General features: G+C 34.3%; 1 protein-coding gene across 1 annotated transcript in view; it reads left to right on the top strand.

Annotated features, from left to right (window-relative positions):
- Positions 1 to 25188, top strand: part of MINDY3 (MINDY lysine 48 deubiquitinase 3) — a 103235-nt gene that overhangs the window by 12559 nt on the left and 65488 nt on the right. The window contains exons 3-9 of the mRNA XM_060097786.1: positions 3058 to 3118; positions 4791 to 4964; positions 8211 to 8262; positions 9140 to 9254; positions 11845 to 11918; positions 12809 to 12888; positions 24690 to 24760. Coding sequence (XP_059953769.1) covers positions 3058 to 3118; positions 4791 to 4964; positions 8211 to 8262; positions 9140 to 9254; positions 11845 to 11918; positions 12809 to 12888; positions 24690 to 24760 — 627 coding nt within the window. The remainder of the gene's footprint in view (positions 1 to 3057; positions 3119 to 4790; positions 4965 to 8210; positions 8263 to 9139; positions 9255 to 11844; positions 11919 to 12808; positions 12889 to 24689; positions 24761 to 25188) is intronic.

Genomic DNA, 25188 nt, shown 5'->3' with positions numbered 1-25188 from the left:
GAAGCTTGAATTTATTGTTTTAATCAGCACATTTTGAAAATACATATTTAATGTGGTATTTATTATTCATTGGGCATAAAGAATGCATTCCTGAACTGTTAGCTGCAAAGTAAATTTGTGTCTCAAACCTTATACTCCATACACTTACAGTATGAAATTGAAAATGTATTTTCTGAAGGAGAAAAAAATTTTTCCTTTATGGTTCATTCTAAAACATCCTTTGTAGGTCATTATTTTTTATTTTTTTGAAGAGTAAAGTTGATACATTTTTTTTTCATTAGTAGATTTACCAAAAAAATTTAAGAAAAACTTGAATGTTTGAGCTTTGCCTGGGGATTACAGAGTATAAAGAATAAAATTTAACTATAAATTAGTTATGAGACTGTTATGTTGAGTAATTGAGACAGATTTTGGTTGCTAGTAGGAGTTTTACCTGAATTTGAAGATGACTTGTCCTGTTCATATGCATGTTAGATTATATTAACATAGACCCTCTTGGACCATAATAATAATACCCTTAGGGTCTTTATTGCAAGTCTTTGAATATAGTTAAAGTAAACCACAGCAGTTTCATGTTTATAAAATTTAGTATATTTCAAAAATGGTAGTTATTTTTACAAGTGGGGTTGCTATGTAACCAGGGTTAATTGTAATGTTCAAAACTGTGATGTATCTTTGAGGTAGTAATTTAGCTTCATAGTCATATGAATGTTCTCAATCATAGAAGAATTTTGTTTATATTAATATTTCAATGTAAAAGTCAAAACTAAATTACTAAGAGTAATGAAGGGAAATGTGCGAGTCCAGATATTAAAACTTTTTTAAACTATATAAACTAGAGCATGACACTTAATAGAAGAATAGGCATATTATGGAACCTGATAGATAATACAGTAGTAGACCACATGACATATAATAATTTACCAAGAATTAATCACATACCATGATAAGAAGGAATATAAATCAGTGGTGAAATAAAATGTTTACTAAGTGTCACTGATAGGCCTATTTGATAATTTGAGGGGAAAAACTGAATTTAGGTCACCTCATAGCATATACCAAGTTTATTCTTGATATAATACTTAAGCACAGAAAGCTGAAAATAATGCATTACCAACTAAGATGAAAGATGAGTTCCAGGCTCAGAAAAAAATGTGAGGTAATATTAGCAATAAATCAGTGTCTTTCTTATACAGAGAACTCCTACAAATTGGTTAGAAAAACACTAAAACCTCAGAGGTGAAACGGGCAAGTGTATGCAATCATGACAGGTGGTGTGATTCTGGACAACCAAAGAATCGAGGTGTCCAACTTCGCTAGGAATCCAAGAAAGTACAAATAAAACTTTAACTAGATTCTATTGCATACTCTTTCTAGTCTTTAGATATAAAATAACTGCCAGTGCATATAAGGGTAGGGTGATGCTGGCATACTCAGATATCTCTATGTAGTACAAATTGGTACTTTGACCTAGGGAAGGAATTTTACGTTATAATTGGAACCATGATAATGCAGATTCTTAGATGAGAATAATTGTACTTCTGTGGATCTTTCCTAAAGAAATAATCCTAAATACGGAAAAGGTTGTATTCAAGAAGAAGCTGTTTTTAGAGCAAGTCCAGATATATTTTATATATATTTATATATATATAAAACATATATTTATATATATATTATATATTTTATAGTATAAAAAAATTGCAAACAATGTAATGCACAGTAATGTAGTTTAAACATGGACTAATGTTTAAATAAATTTTAATAGCTTGAATAGCCATTTAGAGATTAAGAGTTAAAGTTATGAATTGTGTGGGAAAACAGAAAAGTGGAAAACAATCACATACCCATTATGCTTCTCACTTAAAATAAAATTTAAAACAGGTATGAAAGGAAGACTGGAAGGAAGTATATCAAAATGCTAATGGTGGTTCTGTTAGTGTTGAAATAATGGTTGTCCCACTTCACCATTCCAGAGTTTTGAGGTGTAGTTATATTTTATGGTTTTTGTTATTGGGAGGGGGATCAGAAGCACTTGGTTGTAGTATTTGTAGATTTTATTTCAACGTGAATATACAGAACGTTACTTATTTTTTTGTTAAAATACTTTGAATTGATTGCTTATTAGGTACCAGGTACTGTGCTAAGTGTATTAATAGTTTATCTCATATAATCCTCACTACAACCTTTTAAAGTTTGTGCTATTATTATTTTTAATTAGTAAAGTAATGAAACCAGGATTCAAATCTAGGTCTCTCTGACTATAAGCAGTCCTCTTATCTGAATACTACTGTTTTCAAACACCTGTGAGTAAGAATCACCATAGTGACCTCTTTTTTCTTGAATCTGCCCCCTAGAGATAAAATAGGTGGAGTGTCAGAATCTGCCTTTTAAATAAACAAGTCAGGTGACTAGGATGCAAATAGCCCTTGAGCTACACTTTGAGAAGGAAACACTGTTATAGACTGAACTGTTATCTATCAAATCACCAATGTAACATAGTTGGCTCACTTAAGGAAAGGTTAGAAATGAGTTTGCTTTTTCTTTGGAATCTTAAAGCTTTATGAGTTAAACCAGGAAGTTAGGAGCTCCTTATAATAAAGTGATGACCTACACCTTGGTCATCTTGTGTCATAAATCAGAGCTAGTAGAGCAGAACCACTTTTGTATTTAGATTTCTTTTCCCCCAAGGAATCAAGGAGAAATATAGATTTTTCCTGGTCTAAAGGGACTTCACTCTGTGAATGGAGCAGTAAATTTCTTTAATTTTCCAGTTATGTGGTTATTATTTTGAGTCAATTTTTCTCTTTGACAGAAAATATGTATTATAGAGGAGGAAGAATTGTATGGATCTAGAATCAAGCTTGTAGTATATTCTGAGTAAGTAATTATGCTCAGTTACTGTTGAACGTGAAGGGAAGCCATTTGAAATTTTTATAGCACTATTCAAAAGATCAGAAAGGAGGCGCAAATTAGTTATTTTTTCCATTTTAAAATAAAAGAATGATATAAGATATGTTTATAATGCATTCTAGTAATTATTGCTTTAATTGTATAAAGGCATTTCTTTTGAAGAAGCTCCTGTTTTCTTCTGAGAAGTCTTCTTGGAGGGATTGCCAAGGTATGATACCTGTCTTTTATCAACTTTTACTCCATCTTCTATTTTATAGATGATCCATGCAGTATTCATTGGCAGTAATTTAGTTGCAATTATCTGTCTTAAAAAGTAAATTATCAATGGGTTACTTTTTCCTGAGATTTACTTTTTAAATGTTTCAGAAAGTTTCATGGATGACTCCAAATTTTAAAATGTATATTTCCAAATTTGTCTTTCCTAAGAGGTATAAAAACAGGATATTACACTAAGGGAAAAATCCTTTGGGGCATTTCCCTGAACTGTTAAATGATAGCATACTATAAGGATAGTCATATGTTTGTTTTGTCTTATTTAGCTTTAAGCAAAAAGTCAGAATTATCTTTGTATTCCTGCATCTTTTAGTATAACGCCTTACACAATTCAGATAATACCTCAAGTAATTCTGAATTAAATCACAAATGAAGCTTTCATGGCTTCTGCAATATGATTAAGTCAGAGAACTGTATGTGCTACCTGATAATAACAGACATTTGCATCCTGCTTGACAGTTTACAAAGATATTTCCTTCACTTGCACAGTTTTATGTGAACTCATAGTAACTGCTGAAAGAAGGTAGGATATATTATAATTGCGGGCAAAACAGCTTCCATTCCAAACCATGCATGTAGACTCTACTAGTGGTTGTGAGCTTGAGTTAAAAGTGTCACTGTCATGTATTTTTAATTAATTAATAGCCGAAATGCAAAATAAATTTGAGGAGAGAAGAAACTATTCAAAAAATACTATTATTAACATGAACATTTTATTAATAAAATTTATAATATTCCTTGCACAGAAATATATTCATATGGATAGAAAAATGAATGTAGCATTGTCATAAATGTCGTTAACGCTGTGGTGGCTAGAGGGTGAATGGCACAGTTCCTGTCTTTAAAGAACTCTTAATTAGGAGAAAGAGAAAGCTTGTTCCAGCATAAAATTTTACATAGGATGTGTATACATCTTATCCCCTTTGTTTGAAAGTTTCAGAAAATGGTACTACTTCTGGAGATTAATACTGCTTGAAAGGGGGAGGGTGGCTAAGGTTCAGGAAGAAATTGCGCATTTGTGCTATTTTCTGTAAATGTCTAATGCTCAAATCACTGCAATACAGTATTGGTGGTTTCTGTATTATGCAGCATAACCGCTGTGGCCTCTGCTAATGTAATGGATGGTGGTATTGTATGTGCTGACGGTGTGTTATCTTATTATCCTTTTACCCCTGTGGGACTGGGAGATTAAAGACATTAGACTAATTCAGAAATGGGGAAAAACAGAGGTCTCAGCAGGCCCATATGCTGGCCTGGTTCTACAATAAAGGAATCCTCATGGCTGAAAGGCTCCGTTTGCAGCCTAAGAAAGGGGCGATCAGTATCAGGTTATTCCACGTAGCCTATTCTTTCTTCTGATGTTTAATTCTGCATTTTCCAGGATTCTTTTTTTTCATTAATGGAAATATTTAACAGAGGTGACATTTTAACCCTCAAGCACATTGTTTTTCTGAACTGTAGTTTAAGATCAGTGGTTTACGGATTTTTCCCCCACTAAAAATGCTTGATTTTCATCATTAAATTAATGCATTCTTAATATTGTTATTTATGACAGGATTTTTTTCCCTACAGACAACCGTTATAACTTACCCTTTGGTTATTTTTAGAGGGAGAGCAGAAGGAACTCCTTTGTCACACCTTATGTGCTATTTTAGAAAGTGCTTGTTGTAGCGACTCTGGACCATACTGCTTGGCTTCATGGTTAAGAGGAAAGACGGCTGAAGAGACTGCTGGTCTTCCTGGGAGTCCTGCACAGTCTAGCTGCCAAGTGGACCACTCTTGTAAGATACACTTTGATTTCCTGAAGTAATTTCTTGTATGTTTGTTTAAATAAAACTATTGAAAATTTTAAAGGAAAAAAGCTTTAAACATTTTATAAGGTCTCTTTTTTAGCCTAAGCTTATTTCATGAGCTTTGTTAGTATTTTTCATTTCCCTTTTGATTATTTTAATTAACTAGAGGATGTTACATTGTTTATTTTTTCTTTCATTTTTGAAAAAACAGGAAATGCATCTAAAAATAAACTTACGTAAAAGTTCTAGTTAACTTCTGCTTGATGACAATCTCTTTTGAGCTTTGGAACTCTCATTTAGAAAGCTTAAATAACATGTTTCCATATTCTTTCATTTCAAATACCTTAATGTTTTCTCTGGTATTGGGGAAAAAGGAGATTTTTTTTTTTAACATTAGAAAATGTCTTAAATATCTTTAGTTGTTTCCTAAAGTGAAGAAGGGGACGTTTTTCTTCACTACGTGTTGTTTCTTTTCCTCCTGAACTTTTTGGACATGGTTACTATGGATGAATTATTTTAAAAGATAGTTTTAATTTTGCATTCATTTAAGTTTTTCATACTTTGAAGATTTCTCTTTAAGATAAATTAAATAACAGCTGTTCTCATTCACAAGAATTCTATGGTCTTTAGTATTTGAAAATTCTTACATAGTTGACCTAAAAACTGCCAAAATGAGCTAGTAAAATGGAGACTTCTGATGGTACAGAAACTAGATAAAAACAGTTGCTTTTCTGGTTTTCTTTGCAGGAATTAACTTGCCAGTAGGTTGCTTTTGATAATTGGTAGTTCCAGGTGCTTATATTGAATAAGTGACTTAATCTACCTGTGATGCAATCCATTAACTATCATCTCTGTGGAACTTGTTTTTAGAGAAACTAGACACCCAGTTTCTAGAAAGTAGATTTCAGTTGCTTGAGATGCACACCTGGCTTTCCTGGTGGGATTGTCTGTGAGGCACATTGCCTCCTTGAGCTGAACTATCTCTGTGATGTCAGCGCCTTCTCTCTCTCACCTTTGCAGTTACAGTGGCAGATTCTACTAATAGTGCATTTGCAAGGAATAATTTTTAAAATTTAAACAGTTGAATGGCATTTCCTTTTCAGGCCTTTCAAACATAGCCTTTCAAAGAGAATTTAATATATTTTTAGAGTTGATAATGACAGTTGAAGAAAACAAGTGGAAAGTATTCACAAGGTTGATAGTCAAAAAATGTGTCATCGATACTGGTTTTAAAACACTTTCCACGTTTTACTGGCTTGCATGTAAGCATGGTTAAAAGTGTTGTTTAAGATACTAAAATTTTAATAGGAATAATTGAACTAGTTAGAAGTGGTTTTAAAGAATATGCGCTTAAAACTGGTCTACGTATTAATATATAAGAAAATAGTGAGATCTTTTCTTGTAACATTTTTCATTAGTATCTTAGTATACTGTGTGCTCCCTGGGATGTGCTGTACATTTCTGTGTTGATAGGCTAAATCGCTTTAGGTTAAATGACCTCATGATTCATTAACTTTGGCACTTCAGTAATTAATTTAGGTGGGCATATTATATTGAATTCCCCTCCAAAAGACATAGTTTAGTAATTTTCCAATTTACTTTGTCTCATTTTAAAAATGGACATGAAATGAAACTATATATTTGTTTTTAATGTGGTATAAATTTGAAAAGTTTTGGTAACTGAAAATTTGAAAATTCACCTTAGATGTTGACAATGAAATGAACTTATATTAAAATTTTTATTCCATATAACAATCTGTTTTACCTGTTCCTTCCTTTATTCCCAGCTATGTTCTTTTTCTTGTGTTATATTTTTCCACCATCCTGCCTGCTAAGCTTTTTATTTTGCTTGCCTCTTTTCTCTAAATTACTATCTTGATGTCAGCTTTCATAGTATATACCCAGTAAAATGATTTAGATAATCAGGCACTGCAGAACAATTACGGTTTGGAAAAGATTAGGTAGAATTTTTATTTTATCCTGAAATTTTAAAAATGAACTGTTTTCCTCCTTGTCAGTATTACATTCTGTACAAACATTAATTTCATTGGCTTGTGTGGTGTGTAGTTTTGGCTTTTGGTAATGCACACTTGTTTGCAGTAGTGAATATTCAGGTTCAATTTCAGTTTGTTTCCCACACACAAATCAAATGATTATTTAAATTAATCCTTTTGGCCTTCTAAAGATTTAAAAAAGTAATTTGAAACATTTGAAAATTAAAACTGGATTTTGGAAGGCTAGAATAATGTGACATTTTACTTTGTAAATCAAAATTTTAATTTTGATTTCATAAGAAATCAATTCAGTTCTCTAGTGAGAATTAATATTTGAAAGTACTAAGATTTACTGTATAAAATATGTATGAAATTGTCCACTGTGATAAATGAGAGTAGGTATTTTGATCCATGTAGGATATCTTTAAAGACTTCATCTTTGGGCAGCCGAGACTATCTGGGTTCGGATCTCAGCTCAGCTGTTTATTGCTTTGTGCTCTTGGGAGGATTCTTCTCTGGGCTTCAGGTTCCTCCTCTGTAAAATGGGGTAATAGGGTTGTTTGAGGATTAAATGAGGTTGAGGCCCGTAGAGCATTTAGAAAGGGGCCTGGCCCTTAGAAAAGTGTTAAGTAAGCTTTACCTTTGATTTCTTAAAAATTTATAATTGTCCTGTATTAATAAACGTAATCTAAATAAGTTACTGAAAACTTCCCAACAGTTATACCAATAAACGCGGAAACAAACTTAAAGTTGTCGTTGAACCTGTGTACTTTCAAAGCGCTCTGCCTTTGTATATATATCTGTTTAATAATTAAGCATCAAGCCTAAAGATTTTATATTATGTAGGAGGAAGGTTAGCTATGAGGATTTTACTTGGCGCTATGAACTGAAAGATTATTTAAAGTGCAGGACACATTACAACTATGTGTGAAGCACTATGATTGTCAATAATTTCTCATATTTTAACGATTTCAGCACAACTGAATTAAAAAAGAAATGTTTATTATTTAATCACCCTTCTCCATTCTCAGGATTAAATCCATTTTAGTTAATAATCATGGTAACTAAGATGTTGAAATACAAATTTATGTTACAGTAAACTTGAAAATAAGCTGAGAATTTTAAGGGAGTAAGGAAAGAGGGAAACTTTTAATTGCTTGAAAGTATTTACAGCCTGCTGTGTGTATCTTGTGTCATTTATTTGCCATGTGTAGTGCTGAAAAGTGTCTTTTATGTATAGCTGCCTTGGCTGTCGAAGAGCTTGGCTTTGAGCGATTTCATGCATTAATTCAGTAAGTAACGTTGGAACATTTAAAATACTTACCTTGTGGACACGTTGCCATTTTAAGTCTGTTCATACTGTGGAAAGGTAGTTAGATTTGTATGCTTGAGGATTAATTTGTTTTCAGATTTCAAAAAAAAAACTAATTTGTAAATGTGTACTTAAAATATTCTGATTCCCAAATTAACTATGGAAATATACCCTTTCATAACATTAAAAGCTTTTTCATCATTATAATGAAAAAATCATTTTAGCTTCTGTCTGAGTGAATATAAAGATTTCTAGTGTGATAAATATTTGCATTATTATTTATTGTTTGCCAAAATATGCTTTCTATAATTTTCACTAAAAGTGCCATATTTTCATCAGAGTATTTAAATTTTTTGTTATAAAATAAAAGGTAAGGATAGCTATGTTGATAGAATTACGGGTGGCATTTGATTTGAAATATAACATTATGTTAAAAGAAGCCACAAATGTACACCTTATCTTTGGTGTTCAGGTATTTGTTAAATAATTTTCAGGCTTTAAAAAGTCAAGTTTTCTTTGTTCTTAACCATATCCTAGAAGAGGGCCACCTCATTCCTTAAATAACTGTATGATCATTGAAGAAGTTGTTATTGCCAGACAGTTCACCTAAGAGATGAAGAGGTCCCTACTACGTAGGCATTCTATTTTAATGGTATCTATTATAGATAGTGACAGTTGTCAGCAGTAGCTTTTGCCTTTAATGGCTAAATTTGTATTTGAAAATTTGATACACTTACAAAAATCTCCTGTTTGTATGTATGCATTTTAATGTAGAAGACAATTAAAAATTTTTCCTATTTATGAATGTAGTCAGTCTCATCATGGTGTTAATACTTAATTCTTTTCCCCCTCCCCAGAAAAAGATCATTCAGAAGTTTATCAGAATTAAAAGATGCTGTCTTGGACCAGTATTCAGTGTGGGGAAACAAATTTGGAGTATTGCTTTTTCTGTATTCTGTGTTACTGACAAAGGTTTGTTGAAGAAGATACTTCTTCTCTTTTTTATTAGTTTGAGTTTAGTATTTTTCCTGAGGTGAAGAGAAATTTTATTCTTCATGTTGTTTCTAAATCTCAGAATTAAAATCTCTTATGCTGATAATGAAGAATTGACTTCTCTTTCTTCACTCATCTGTTACTTAACCACTTTCCAGCTTTCACCCATGATCTTCTGGACTGCAGAGATTATCAGTAATGTTCTAATGATGAAGAACAGTCAGTTCTTTGGAATTTAATTTTCTTTGATATTAGCAGTTTCTGGCACTTGACCCCTTTACCCCTTCTGGAAGCTCTTTCTAAACCCCACTCCCTTCTTAACTTACCTGATTCATCACTAGTTCTCTTTCTGTAATGCCTCATAATTACATTTTTGCTTATAGCTTCATTTTCATCTTTTCCTGTTGTTTACCTTTTATTCTCTCAGCTTACCTTTATGTGGTTAATTCCAACACGTACACTTCCAGTCCTACCCTTTTCCCCAAATGCCAACCTCACATCTCTAGCAGCCTGTTAAGTCTCAGTTATCCTGCTAGATTTGCTGTATCTGAAATCAGACGTCATTCATTTGACAAATGTTTATTGGGCATTGACTCTGTGCTAGGAACTAAACTTATAATATGGGATACAGTTTTTTTAAATCATTCTTCTTCAGTGTTGTAAACAAACAAAAAAAGTGGACACATTAATAGTTACTTCCATCATGGCAGTGTGTTTTGGTGTTCATTTGTTTGTTGCATACACAAAGCATGGTGGGAAATAGGTGAAGGGATGCCAAAGTTCATTTGGTGAAGTCCAGGGCAGACCTTGTATTGTAGGGATCATTTGATGGATGAGGAGAAGTTTTCTGGACGGAATAGCTGTGGGAAGATATTCCAAGCTGTGGGAACTGCAAGTATAAAGGCTTACGATTATGCCTTTGTAATTGGGGATATAACACACATTTGGGAAACTCTAAGTAGTTCAGTATTAGTGTAGCATAATATACCAGAAAGGCAATTGTGGAAGATGAGACTGGGCATTTACATAGAAAAGACTCAGAATATGGAGATCCTTGTATACTGTGCAGAAATACTTAGGATTTCCTTTCATGTGGCCAAACTTAGAACAAAACAAAAATTGTGAACAATGGGGTAACGAGATCTTTTTTGTTGATAAAAGATTCTTAAAATTGGTATGAGAGTTGTACTGGAGGGAGTTGGTGTGTGGAGTACAAGACTAGAGTCAGGAAAAAGTGGAAAAGTAGTTACTGCAATGGGTGAACCTAAGCCAGAGCCGTGACCATGGAAAAGAAAAGGAGCCTGTTTAAAAGCATGTTTTAAACTTAGAAACTTTAACACATTTAGGAGAATATTTAAGAGAAAGAACTTAAAGTACTTGGTAGTTCATTAACAGTGGGGAATGGCAGTCGTGGAGATATCTAAGATGACTGGTTTCTTAGGAGTTCACCGTGACCGTTCAGTATTCTACCAGTTATTTATGCTCAAAAATGTTGATGCCTCCTCTGTCTCTTGTCCTTTACAGCCAATAAAACCATCATGTCTGGTTGTTCTTCCTTGAGCTGGTCTTTAAAACGATGAGCTCTCTCTCCCCAGTAATTATGTCATTTGCTCATATTATTCATCATCGCTGTATCATAGTCTGTTTTGTATAGTTGTTTACGAAGAAGGCCAGTGCAAGATCTCACACTTGTTTGTATCCTTCTATAATATTTACACAATCATTACTATTTTGATTATTGATTATCATCTCTTTAATTCTTAGAAATGGCCTGTTGTCAGATAGAACCAATGGTTACAGTTAGGTGAATAGCACAATGAATGGCAGTTTATGTTTGTCATTTTGGAATTGATGGAGTTAAAATGCCTAGCTCTTCTTGTACTTATCCAGTATCTAGACGTCAGGGATTTGGATGCTCTTTTGGGGGATTAAAAATATCTGAAAATTGGCTTTCAGGAAAATAGGAAGCTTCCTGCCCCCCTAGTATACATTTTATTTTGTCAGTGCATGTTTGAATTACCAATATGTAAGAACACACAATCAGAAGCAAACCTTCCATTTTCTTATGTACCAGATATACCTGTTGTGTATTTAAATTCATATCTTTATCAGCATTCACGTGTGTATGTATTTAGTGCCAATAAGTTTTTTTAATGATCTAAGAAAATACATCAGACGCCTTAGCAGGTATATTAGGTTTGAATACAGTTTCACCTGAAGTTAAGTGAGTGTTAACTTTCGGACACAATAATTTTCTCCTCCCTCCTCTTGAAGCTTAAACATTCTTTTTCTCTCTCTACCCCTTTAACCCACATACCAACATTGGATCTGTTACCTGTGTTCTTATGTAGAGCCCATGGAAGAAAAGAAAAGATTCTTAGACTGACTACTACTCACCATTATCATCTCAAATGCACCCCCCATTTCAAATCTGGGTAATTCTTTGGGAGAAAAGTTAATTAAGTAATTGTGTTTTATTAATTTATAGTATAAACTGATCAGTTTTTAAACTACCATAATTTTCATTTTTAGTTTTTAAAATAAGCCAATGAATTCTTGGTTTCTTTAGGGCATTGAAAACATAAAAAATGAAATTGAAGATTCAAGTGAACCTTTGATAGATCCTGTGTATGGACATGGCAGGTAATTAACTAAAATCTATTATTTCCTCATAGGGACTTTTGTTTTTAGGGACTTGACCTAAGATAAAACACTACTGGGTCAGATAATTTTGTCTTTCAGTGCTAGCAGCATAGCGTCTATGAACTTGAGCAGTCTTATGCTTTATGCAGTGTTTGCTTTAGGTATGAAGTGTTAATTTCCACTTTAGGTTTATGTGTGCATTGGATTTATTGTAGGAAATATTTTAAGATGACACTGGGGATATTTTAACAAATTCTGCTTGATATTCTGTTCATGAAATTTTCTAATAGATGAAATTTACTCATTTCGACTTAGAAATAAGTATACCCTTATTTGTAAATGCTTTCCTGCTTGGGTGAAAAAATTTTTTTATTTATTTTTCTCTGAGAATACCCTCCCTCTCAAGCTCTTTATAGCTATTTGTACTAAAATTAATAGCACAGTGATCGATTGTTAACTCACTCTAAAACATAAGTCCTTTTCTTTAGATCTTTCTGCCTCGGGTTAAAATTTACATTTCTTCCATCAAACACAAATTTTACAATTACATATATATTTTTTAAGACGATTATAAATATTAAGTAAAGTGTTAGTCTAAGTATCGTTTTTTTTCATCCATTTAAATACGATGTCTTGGAAAAAGTTGTTAAGTTTATATGCACATGTAGAACAATAGATACCATTGCAGTGATACAGCAAGTGACACATTTAGCAAGGTAGTTGTTCAGCAAAGTACATAAAATGAGAACTATAAAGTTTCTCTCTAACTTGGTTTTCTAAACAATATAATTTAATGCAAAAAGTCATTATTTTATGCCTTACCTTAGGAATCATTTGTTTTGAAAATTAGTGTATTCGTATTTTAATTACTTTTTAATTTTTGTTAATAGCCAAAGTTTAATTAACCTCCTGCTAACGGGACACGCAGTTTCTAACGTATGGGACGGTGATAGAGAATGCTCAGGAATGAGTAAGTATGTTCTTCATTGTGTTTATCTCGTTTATGATTAATATTTCACTAGAATACAGTTGATGGTTAATTAATCTGTTTAGTGGCTCTGCGTTACTTAGAGGTTAAGATAAATGCTTTATTATAGGAGAATCCCTTACAGTTTTCAAGGTGCTGTAACGTGAAGAGCGTAGACTTTGGAGGCAGACAAACTTGGGTTCAAATCCCAAGTGCATGACTTGAGTCAAGTTACTTCTCAAGCCTTTAGTTTTCTCTAGTATAAAACTAGGATTGTAGGACTAACTTCTTTAGAAAAAGTAATAAATAGTCCTCTTAATATACGTAAAGTTAGTACATATTTATCCAGTGGTATCTGTGAGTCTGGAACGCTATTGCATTTTGCTTGAAATTGAGAATTACAAGTATTGTGATTTAAAATATTTGCTTTAAGAGGCTAGTGGGTTTTTTCCTGTATTACATTTAATGTTCGTAATTTCCTTTAAAATGTGGGGCACATTTAAGTTTATCTGAGCATTTTAAACCACCATCGCCTCCATTTCTGGCCTTCATCATTTCTTGCCTGTAGCTTCATGTTGTTGCCAGGGATGTTGGCATGAAACCCCTTTGGCCAGGCCATCCAGTAGGCAGGGCTGACACACAGCCCTGAAGAGATTCCCTTTGGTTTGTTCTTACTCAGTCAGCCTGCTTTCATTTCTACTGAATAACTGCCGTGTACCTCCTCTTGAAGTATGTGGTACAGAACAGAAAGCATCATGGCTCCTATGGCTCACAGGGAAATTTATTTTTTCTTCTATAATTAGATAAAACTGTCACCAAATGACAGAAGCAAAGATTATGATTGAGAAAATAATAGTTACTGCTTTTTGCTCCCATTTAAATGAGTGAATCTTGATCTTAAATTTGAAGTTCTCTCAAATTTTAGAAAGACACATAGTTAACAGAAACATGAAAGAATACAATATTAAGGGAAAAAATCAGTAAAAATTAATGAATTTCAAAATTAAAAAGCACCTTAACACAATCCAACCCTTCATTTTACTGTTTAAGAGATTTAAGAGCTACCCTTCCTTCTTACGTTAGATAATATATGCAAAATTATCTGAGTGATGAGGTTAGAATGAGAACCTAATTTAGGTGACTTCTGGTAAAGATCAAAACTTAAACAGTAAAATTCACTGACAAAAAAGTAGCCAGGTTATCTTGCTCTGTTTTTTTGTTGTTTTTTTTTTTTTTTTTTTTTTTTTTTTTGGTAATTGAGCCCATCGCCCATCCTATTCTTTTTTTTTTTTTTTTTTTTTGCGGTACGCGGGCCTCTCACTGTTGTGGCCTCTCCCGTTGCGGAGCACAGGCTCTGGACGTGCAGGCCCAGCGGCCATGGCTCATGGGCCCAGCCGCTCCACGGCATCTTCCCGGACTGGGGCATGAACCCGTGTCCCCTGCATCGGCAGGCGGACTCTCAACCACTGCGCCACCAGGGAAGCCCCCATCCTATTCTTGAGCCCTCATTCTGATTGATAGCTGAAAGTATTTAATCCTGCTGGTTAAAGGCATGTCAGCCTCTCAAGTCTCCCATAGGCTCTTCTTCATGCTGTGTACTTCCTTTATAGGATATTGGTCAATTATTCCAGTTTAGGTTCTTGATGTGTACTAATTCATCCTTTTCTGTTTCTTGAAATATTAGCTTTCAAAGCTGTTGTCTTGCTGTGGATTTTTTTTTAAAGTATAGTTTAAATGTCAAAACTAAGCAATGACTTTGAAATAATTATCTTGGAAAAGAAAATAGGCAGGGTATATTTCTTTGCATTCTTTGCGATTAAGGGTGCATTTTCCCTTAATCGTTAGGAATGTTGACTTAAGGTTGAATCTGTTTTCAGTCACCAAACTTACAATAAAAATCCATACATTCATTCAGCATTTATTGGATATTTTTCTGTCTGACAACATGGGAGGAGGTTGTGATATATGTAATATACAAAGAAAAATTATAATTAAAGAGTTACTAGTTTTATAAATCTTTAGGCAAGCTGCTTTACTTCTCTTGGCTAATAGGGAGGTAATATCATCCTCACAGGGTTGTTAGATTGTAAAGACTAAGGTTAAATTTCTAAAATGCCTCAACTGGCCCATGGGAAGAACTTGGCTTTCCCTCAAAAGAGGAAAACAAGAACATGCACACAAATAACTATAATGCGAGGTAAAATGAAGCATGTTGAAATAAAGTGTTATAGAATTCAGGGGAAGGAGAAAACCTTTGTGATAGGTGGAGAGCCGTAAAGTAAGAGTTACCCTTTTAATGGGACCACGTGGAATGAGAGAGAGGGAAAAATATAGGTTGTGTCTCTAGGGACAGGGAGACAGATGAGTCTGATTAGAACAGTGTATCTTAATCCCGACTATGTGTTATCACTTAGGGTGCCTAAAAGTAAGTCAGTGCTCAGGCCACAGCTGAGAATAAATAAACAAATTAGAATTTCTAGGTAGTGGGGTCTGGACATGGATCATTTTAAAATTACCCCTAGATGAGTTTAATGTGCAGCCAGGTTTGAGGAGACAAGAGCATTGACTTCTGTGAAGGAGACAGTGGGAGGGAAGATCATAAACGTAGGGCTGGGTAAGAACCCAGAGGATCTTCATTCGAAGAAGTTCAAACATCAGCTGGCAAACGTTAGTAAGAGAGTCATTGAAGGCATTTAAACAGAGCAATAACAGTAAGACACAAGATAAGAACGCTAATCTGTCAGCTTGTAGAATGCATTGGAAGGGAATGGGATGACAAGTCGAAAGCTATAGCACATAGTCAAGACAGCTGGGAGGTAACAAGATGAAATAGGCATGGCAGAGGAAGAGAAACAGAGGCACTAGGGTTTAGGTACTTTGTGCTAAGCAGTATGTTTTGGATATGTATCTTCTCAATCTCAATATATACAGGTAAGAAAACTGAGGCTCAGATAATTTAGTGATTTTCCCAGTGTCCAACGGCAGGCATACACAGCTTTTGACCATAGCCAAGGCCTGCGCTCAGTCCCCCGTAGCACATTTTCCTCCTGGACCACTCTTCCTCTGTGAAAGAGCCTACAGGAAAGTAGAACTTGTAGAATTCAGCTATGAATTAGACAGATGAGGGTAAGGTACAAATAACCAATAGGTTTTCAAATAAAGTTTATGAATAAATGAACATGTGAAAGAAGCATCATGGGAAGCCAGCTTTAAGTCACTGTGTATGTTTTGGTGACAGAAAACAATCCTTTTCCTCAAGTATTTCATTTTCTTTAAAGAGCAGTTAACAACTGTTGACGATTGTTAAGAATGCCCAGTATGCAGCAGGTGACAAACATTATCTTAACAATGCCAAGCTCTGTTCTTAGTATTTAATGACTGTCTTTTTTTTTTTTTCCATTTTCTCACTTCGTTCTTATAACTGCTCTATGAAGGTCATAGAATAAAGGAAAGTTAAGGCACCGAATTAAGTATCTTGCTTCATCCATACAGTTTAATAAACAGCAGAGCTGGGATTTCAACCACAGTAGTCTGGTTTCCTGCAACCAGCATACTTAATCATCATGATATACAGCCACTTAAACTATACTTAACAGAGTCTTCAGTGTGAAAATAAATATGTAGGATGATGTGGAAGAAGTTTATTTTATTAAGTTTCACAGTAGCCCTGAGAGGTAGTTATTTGCCTCATTTATAGAGGGAAGCTGAGATTGAGAATTTAATCCAAAGATTTTTGTCCCTGATACAGAGTTAGTGAATGAGCTGTGCTGTATCCCTCAATCAAGGCGAATGAGGACTAGAAGTAGGCTATGAATTTAGCAATTAAAAGAGCAATTTAGCTCTTTCCTTTAAAAGAGCAATTGAGATAGAAGCCATATCCTAGGGAGTAAATATTTTAGCAGTGTAAGCAAGGAAATTTTGCTGGTGAAAGGATGGAAACAGGAGTTCATTGCCTGGTCAAAATAAGGCCAAGAGATGGTATACACAGGTATTGTTTTAAGGGATAGAAGTCACCTAAATTGTTCGTAAGAAAGGGAACTGCTTTTAATAGAAGAGAGAGTTAATGGAGTCAAGAGTAACAGTGACCTTGGAAGGACGCACAGTTCTTCTGAAACAGGAAGAGTGTGCTGAGAAAAGAAAAAGGCATTTTGAAATATGCAAGATTTGAAGTGGGAGAACTCTAGAGAGTTTGAAGTTGCTGAGAATGAGTAGACAGAGAAAGTTAGAGGCATATAAAGGAGAGAAAGAGTTTGAATCAACTGCTGTAAGAAGGAATATAAAGATGGATTATGAAAAGTTTTTCAGTGTGCAATCAGAATTAAGAGTTGAGATGAGGTTACATAGAATTATTTAGAGTGGATCTAACCAGTAAAGCTTATAATTAGGCTTTTTCCTAGCAATAATCATCAATCTGGCAGTGGGAAAGAAAATGGACATTACGTGTTTATCCAGGAAAGGCCAAGAAGTTTCAATGAAAGATAAATGGACAGTTTTCTCACCTTTATTTATAAAGGATATCAATGCTTGATCTGTCATATATGTAGTAAACATTTTTTCCCCAGTTTACCTTTTGCCCCTAGTTTATTTTTTATGAATGTTTAGATGGGTCTACCATTTTTGGCTGTTACAAACAATTCTGCAGTGAACATTTGTGTATATATCTCTCTGTTCAAATTCAAGTATTCCTGTAGGATGGATTCCTAAAAGCAGAACGTATGTTAAAAAAATTTAGGCTTCTGGGTTTTTTCTTTTTTTTTTTTTTTTTAACTAAATGGATTTATTGAGATGTAATTCACATACCTTACACATCTCCCATTTAAAATATACAAGTCACTGGTTTTAGTATGTTAAGAGTTGCGCAGCCATCACCACATCAATTTTAGAACGTTTGTATCATCTCCGCAATAATCCTTGAACCCATTAGCAGTCACTTCCCCAAAACACTTAGTAGCCATTAATCTACTTCCTGTCTCTGTAGGTTTGCCTGTTCTGGACATTTCTGGTAACAGAATCATGTCCTTAATATCTGGTCTTCTGTACCAGCTTCTTTCACTTAGCATAATGTTTTCAAGGTTCATCCATGTTTTAGCATGTACCAGCACTTCACTCCATTTTACTGAACAATATTTCATTGTATGCTTTATACCACATTTTCTTTTTTCGTTCATCAGTTGATGGACATTGGGCTTCTTTCCACTTGGTTGTGATGAGTAATGTGGTCAGGAACATTTATGTACAAATGTTTGTGAGAATATGTTTTTATTTTTCTTTAGCATCTTCCCAGGAGTGAAAATCCTGGGTCATATGATAATTCTGTGTTTATTTAACCTTTTAAGGAACACCTGTTAAACTTTGATAGATAATGCCAAATTACCTTCTAAGATTTGCTTTACCAACTAGAGAAGTATAAACTGATGCTTCCAGCACGTAGGAGAGTTCCTGTTTCTCTGCTTACTGGCCGACACGCAGAGCTCTCCGTCTTTAATGTTTTGTCCATCAGTTTATTGACACCTGGTAGCCTGTTTTGATTCATGTTTCTCTGATTCCTAGTGAGGCTGCACTTGATCATCTTTTCATATGTTTCTCAACTTTCAGTGTTTCTTCTTCTGGGAATTGTCTTTTTCTATTTTTTGGCATTTTCGGGGGAGAGGTTATTTATTTTCTTTTATTTACAATTTCTAGGGATGCTTCATAAATTCTTTGTTTTTGTGTGTTAAATCTGTGTCGCAAATATTTTCTCTCAGCCTTTTCTGTCTCCTTTAACTTTGCCACTGGTATCTTTTATACCAAAGCTTTTCATTTTTATGAGATTAAATCATTTGATCTCTTCTGTTATGGCTTTTGTTTTTAAATTTTTTTCCGTGTATCTGTTTCATGTTTCTCCTACCCAAGATTAAAACTAATACTCTCTAGTATTTTCTTCAATTGCTTTTGTAGATGTTATTTTTTTTAATGTTTAGCTCGTGAATCCATCTGATTATTTATTTATGAGTGGTATGAAGTAGGGATCTATCTTTTTACTTTTTCCCAAAGAATTTCCTAATATCCTAATTCCAGTCAATTCTCCACAGATATGAAGCACCTGCTTTATCAAATAACAGATTTTCTCATAGGTATGAGTCATTTTTTGGAGTCTTCTATTCCACTAATCTATTTGTGAGTTCTTATGCCAAAAGTACACTGGTACATAGTTATATAACACACTTTGATATTTATTAGCACGTTCCCTAATATTGTACTTTTTCAAATTTATCATGGTCCTTTCCATACTATCTATTCCAATTAACTGCTTTTCCAGCTTTTTAATTTCTAGTTTTAAGAAATCTCTAAACATTTTGCTTGAGGTTACAGTAAGTTTGTGTATTATTTTAGAGAAGTGACATCTTTCCAATATTAGGTCTTCCCATCTAGATAGTTTTTTATATCTTTAAATGAAAGTATATATTGTTGATCATATAGTTCTTGAATTCATGTACATTATTCTGCCTCGGTTGTTAAAACTAGCTTCTGCTTCTGCCATAGAGTACAGATAAAACTGCAATAGAACTAATCACTGAATTCATTCTTGCCCACGCCTCAGTCCTTCACAGTAACTAGCCTGGTATTTTAAACACTAAATCAGATCATGATATTCTCTCACTTAAAATCATTCAATAGCTGGCTTCCCCATGCCCTTAAAATAAAGTCCAAACTTCTTAGCAAGGTCTTAAAATCCTTTTGTGGTCTGGCCCCTATTAACCTGCCAGATATCTTCATTTTTACTGTTGCCTGTATTTTGAGCTGAGGTTTTCTTTGATTTTATTTTCCCATAGATCAGTCTTCCCATGGCCTCCTTTCCTTCGTAAACGAATCCCTCAGCATTTGCGTACCCTCTCTTTTTGTATGTATTGTACATTTATTGCTTTCGTATGTTTATTTGATGATTATTTTTATTTTAATGTTTTCTTCATTTTATGGGATTGAAATAGAGTCGGGTCTTATAAATCAGAAACCCACATTCTTCGTTTCTTTTTTCTTTTGATAGAAATCACTATGGCAGTCCTTCCAGGCATAGTTAATTGAAAGCTGATTTAGACTCATGATACATAGACAGTATGAGAATCTAAACTCTGAAGATTAAGATCATTTTGAAATTTTCATATTTTTAAGTAATTAATGTGAATTGCAGTTAGTGGCCAGGTGCTATACAAATTTGAAACGTATTTGGTTTATCAGAATTTATGTGAGGAAAGTCAGAAGTGCTCCTTTTCTCCAAATTCTATTAGTTGTAAAAATATATTAAGTTAGCTGGAACTAAGTTGCCAGACAAAATGCAGGACTCCCATTTAAATTTGAATTTCAAATAAACAATCATTTTTAGTGTAAGCATGTCCCATTCAGTATTTGGAATATGCTTATACTGAAAAATTATATTTTGTATCTGAAATTTATATGTAACTGGGCATCTTTTTATTTGCTAGATCTGGCAGCCCTGGCTAGATGCCAACTCTCTAGCAACCTGACTTCTCAGGGGTACGACAGACAGCTAATAAGGGGGTTTTAAAAAGCTCCTCCCTTCAAAAATAGATTTCACAAAGTTTATGGCTCAGATGGCATGTACCTTTACCTATAAGTGAGACAACCAAGCCTTTTTCTGTATTGTATTGTTTTTTATTTTAGGTATTTTAACATCCTTAAAGTGCTTTTTTTCTTTTTTCTCCATATTTTTAACTATAGATTCTTTACCTTACTTACTCAGGGACCCTACATAATCTCACCCCAGCCTAAGTTTTCGGCCATCGTGAACCTGTGCTTGAACAGAATCATGCTACTTGCTTTCATTTCTTTGTTCATGCCGCTCCCTGTGCCTGAAGACCTGTATCCCTCGCATCTGTGCTTGTCCAGTCCTTCAGCTTGCACTTCATGTGCCCTCCCTTCCCTGGGGCACTTCCTGATTCCCACAGCTGCAGGTCATCCATCCTGCCTCTGAGCACTTTGCCTTCATGGCACTTACCACATTCTACTTTGTTTTTTTTGGAGGGGGCGAAGGGGTTGAATTTTTTTAACTGTAGTAAGAACATTTAACATGAGATCTATCCTGTAACGAATTTTTAAGTATAGTATTAGCTATAGGTACAAGATTGTGTAGCAGATCTTTACAACTTACTCATCTTACATAACGGAAAGTCTCTTGTCTGTGGAACAGCAGCTCCCCATCTCCTCCCCCTCCCAGCTCCTGGCAAAACCACCGTTGTACTCTCGGCTTCTATGAGTTTGACTATTTTAGAAACCTCATCTAAGTGGAATCATGCAGTATTTCTCCTTCTGTGACTGGCATATGTCACTTAGCATAAGGTCCTCGAGGTTCATACATGTGCACATATAATAAGATTTCCTTCTTTTGTAAGCCTGAGTAATATTCCATTGTATGGATATTGCACAGTTTCTTTATCCATTCATTTGTTGCTGGAGTTTTAGGTTGTTTCAGTTTCTCAGCTATTGTGAACAGCGCTGCAGTGAGCATGGGAATGCAGGTATCTCTTTGAGATCCTGATTTCATTCTTTTGGACTAAGTACACCGAAGTGGAACTGTTGGATCATATGGTGGTTCTATTTTTAATTTTTTGAGGAACCTCCATCCTGTTTTCCATTTTAGATCCCCACCAGCAGTGTACAAGGATTCAGATTCCACACACCCTCCCCAGCATTTATCTTTCGTGTTCTTGAGAATGGTTAGCCTAACATTGTGGTTTCAGTTTGCACCTCTCTGATGATCAGTGATGTTTAGCATCTTTCCATATACCATTGGCCATTTTATGTATTCTTTAGAGAAACGTCTAAGTCCTTTGCGCAGATTTTTTTGTTTTGGCGTCTTGTTTTGTTTTCTGGGTTATTTGGTCTTTTGCAGCTGAGTTGTAGGAGTTCCTTATCTATTGTGGATATTAACCCCTCATCAGATACATGGTTTGCAGAGAGGCTCTTTGCTTCTTCGTCTTCACATTCCCAGTGGTACCTTTGTATTCCTATACTGTGCTTAGCATTGTTCTTTTTCATACCTGGCAGCCAGAGCATGTTTGTTAAATAAATGTAGTGCAGTTATCTGCTTTCCAAGTCAGCGTCAAGTTTGAAAGGCCCAAGAAGGACTTCTGTAGACACCCTGACAGTAGTGAGAAGCGATAGTTGGGAGTGGAGGAGACGGGTATAAAAAGCAAACTCAGGAATATAAAGCTCTGCGTTTAGGTGCAGTGTCACTGACTGAACAGAAGCGTTGATAGTCACCATGATTAGTCTTAAATGCTAGGCTAAGAAAACAAAGTTAGACAGAAAATTCTGAAATGTAATGACTTAATTATTAGAATTTTCTGCAAATGTAAGCAGACTTCTTTGAGACTTATTAAGTCTCTTATAACTAAATTCTGTAAGTTTTAATATGAGGGTAGTATATCCTCACTATAATTACAACTTTGTACAATAATAAATATTCTTAATGATGCACTTTAGCTATCAAAAGAAGATAAAAATTATAAGTACATGTCCTGTTTAAGGAAATAGGAGTTGACACATTTTTAAAATGCTACCATTCAAACAACGTACCTAAACATGTGATTACTGACCTAATCTGAACAATTCATTATTCAAGAATTATGAACAGCTAATTTGCTATATTTAGTAGCATGATATTATAAATATACTATTCTAGACATTTGTTTAAAATTCTAAGGAAATAGATGATGTAGTATCAAGTTGTAACACTAGGTGGTGGTAACTGATTTTAGAAATTAAAGTGTGAAAATGTTTCTTAACATGTATTCTTTGAACTTGAAAACATTTAGTGCTGCTTACATTTTGGAAGGAAGAGGAGGAAAAACTTTGAAAGGCTGTGGAGTACCATCTCTGCCTATGTGGGCTGCTCACCCTCACTTCCTCTTTTTCCTTTGATGGCTATAATTCAACGATTCTCAGTTGTTGGTCTCACGACCTTTACACTATTAAATATAGTGAGGATGCCAAAAAGCTTTTGCTTATTTGGTTTATAAGAAAATAATAATCACTGGGTTTTTTGTTAAAAATTAAGACTGAGAAATTTTAAAAGATGTATTCATTTTAAAATTACTTTAAATATAAATATTTTTAATTAAACTATCTTCCCAAATAAGAAAAAAATTTCGTAAGAAGAGTGACATTGTTTTAAAATTTTGCAAATCCCTTTAATGTCTAGTTTATTAGCAGACAGCTGGATTCTCATATCTGTTTATAGATTCAATCTGTTGGGAAGTAACGTATCAGTTAGCCTCTGGAAAACCCCACTCTACACTCATGAGAGAGTAAGAGTGAAAAAGACAATTAACGTCTTTTCATGTAAATCATTTCAGTTTCATGTAGTCTCTAAAAGGGCCTTAGGCATCCCTAAGGATCGTAACCAAAATTTGGGAACTATCGCTATGTCTTCTCTGCCTGTAAGAAGTTTGTGAAAAAATACAAACTATATGTATACGTGCCTTCTATTAATTTTGAATTTACAAATCTTGAAGCTTAAACAAGTTCTTGGTTTACACCATCCAGATGTCGTACTTCAGGATACACAATAAAATATTTACAACAAAAGCAAATAAGTTGATATTATTACATTAATTGATAAGAAAAACATAATATCCTAATAGGAAAATGGATGATATATAACCAGATGCTAAAAAGGATGTAGAGTTATATATACATTGTGTTCACAGTGGACATAATTTTTAACTGGAAAAAAACATGCTTTTTAGAAATATGTGTGGACCCAAATTACTATTATAGTGGTACTTGATGTACTTTAGCTGAAAGCTGTAGTCTGAAAAGACTTTATTACCATCACAGTTACATCTCTGATGTGGAATAATCTGTCTTTTCATTTTCTTTGCTTTTTCTGTTCTTTCTTACCCATTTCCATGATGTCAGCTCTCATCTCTATTGCGGGTGATTCCCCAAACTTTACACCTAACCCTGATTTCTCTTCCGTGTTCCTGAGCCTTACTTCTAGTTGTGTATCCATCTCTAGCTAGAAGTCCTAATGGCGCCTCAATCCTAGCTTGTCTAAAACCAAACTCATATTCCCTCTTCACGCCACTTTAGAACCTACTTCTTCTTAATTTTTTCTCTTAATCACCATTTATCAGGTTCCCCAGGCTAGAAACCTTTAAGGAAGCTTTGACAACTTCTTCACGCCTTAGATACACTGATTTATCATACTTCTTTGCCATTTCCTCTGCTTTGAATTTTCTTCTTATCCTCTTCTTGGCCTGGAAAATTCCTACATATGCTACAAGATTCAACTCAGATGTTACCACTTGTGTACACCTTCCCTAACACAGTAAGCAGGTGCTTTAATACTACTATAAGATGTGTGTGTTCATGTAAACAGAGCACAGGTTTTTTCATCTGCCTCCTTTGATAAGCTCTTAGCCTTTGTAAAGCAGTTACTGTGTTCTGTTCATCCTTACTTCCCCACTTTTAAGCATGCTGCTTGTGTTTGTTTATAGGAGAGGGGAATGGTATCAAATGTCCATCAAAAGTTAACATTGAATATAAAGTTTTATAAATACATTTAATGTACATCTGAAGGATCACATTACCCACTACCTAATTTAATGGTATTTTATAATGAGTAGTACTGTCATGATGACTTGATGTGAACTCCTAACAATAAATATATGCTGGGCTTTAAAGTATAGTTTTGGGTAAAAGTAAAAGTTTTGGTGTAGAACATATATATGTGTACATATATATTTACATTGAAGTGCCTTTCAGATTTATATGCTAATGCAGTGCTAACTTTTTTGTTGCAGAACTTCTTGGTATCCATGAACAAGCAGCTGTAGGATTCTTAACACTCATGGAAGCGTTAAGATACTGTAAGGTAAGTTGATTTTTAAGGTACTTTGAATGGTTTGTATTCACACGTCCACTGTTGCAGAGAGCATTTTGCTCGTGGGACACCGTATTTTAGCTTACTACCGACAGTGTGTCCTCTCAGGTCTCTTCTGACCTCCCTTCCTGACCTGACAGGCTTCTCAAGGATGGAGCTAAGCTGGCTGATCATGCTGAGTCTCCTTATTTTTTGAGGCTTGTTCCTTTTTGAGGGTCGGGGTCGGAACCCAGCATGAAATAATTTGTAAAAACAGATATCCGTTATCGAATATAAATACAGTTTTGGGTAAACTGAGGGGAAAGAATGCCTAACAGCATGCTTCGCTGAAACAACTGATGATACTTTATCAGGCAAAGAAAAAGAATCTGCTAAATGCCTGAAATTCTAACTTGTGTTTTTCATCTGAAAACTGATTT

This window comes from Mesoplodon densirostris, chromosome 4 (genome assembly GCF_025265405.1).
Source record: "Mesoplodon densirostris isolate mMesDen1 chromosome 4, mMesDen1 primary haplotype, whole genome shotgun sequence".
NCBI classification, from domain to species: Eukaryota; Metazoa; Chordata; class Mammalia; order Artiodactyla; family Ziphiidae; genus Mesoplodon; species Mesoplodon densirostris.
The sequence above is the reverse complement of the archived record's forward strand: the minus strand, read 5'-3'. Positions and strand labels throughout refer to the sequence as shown.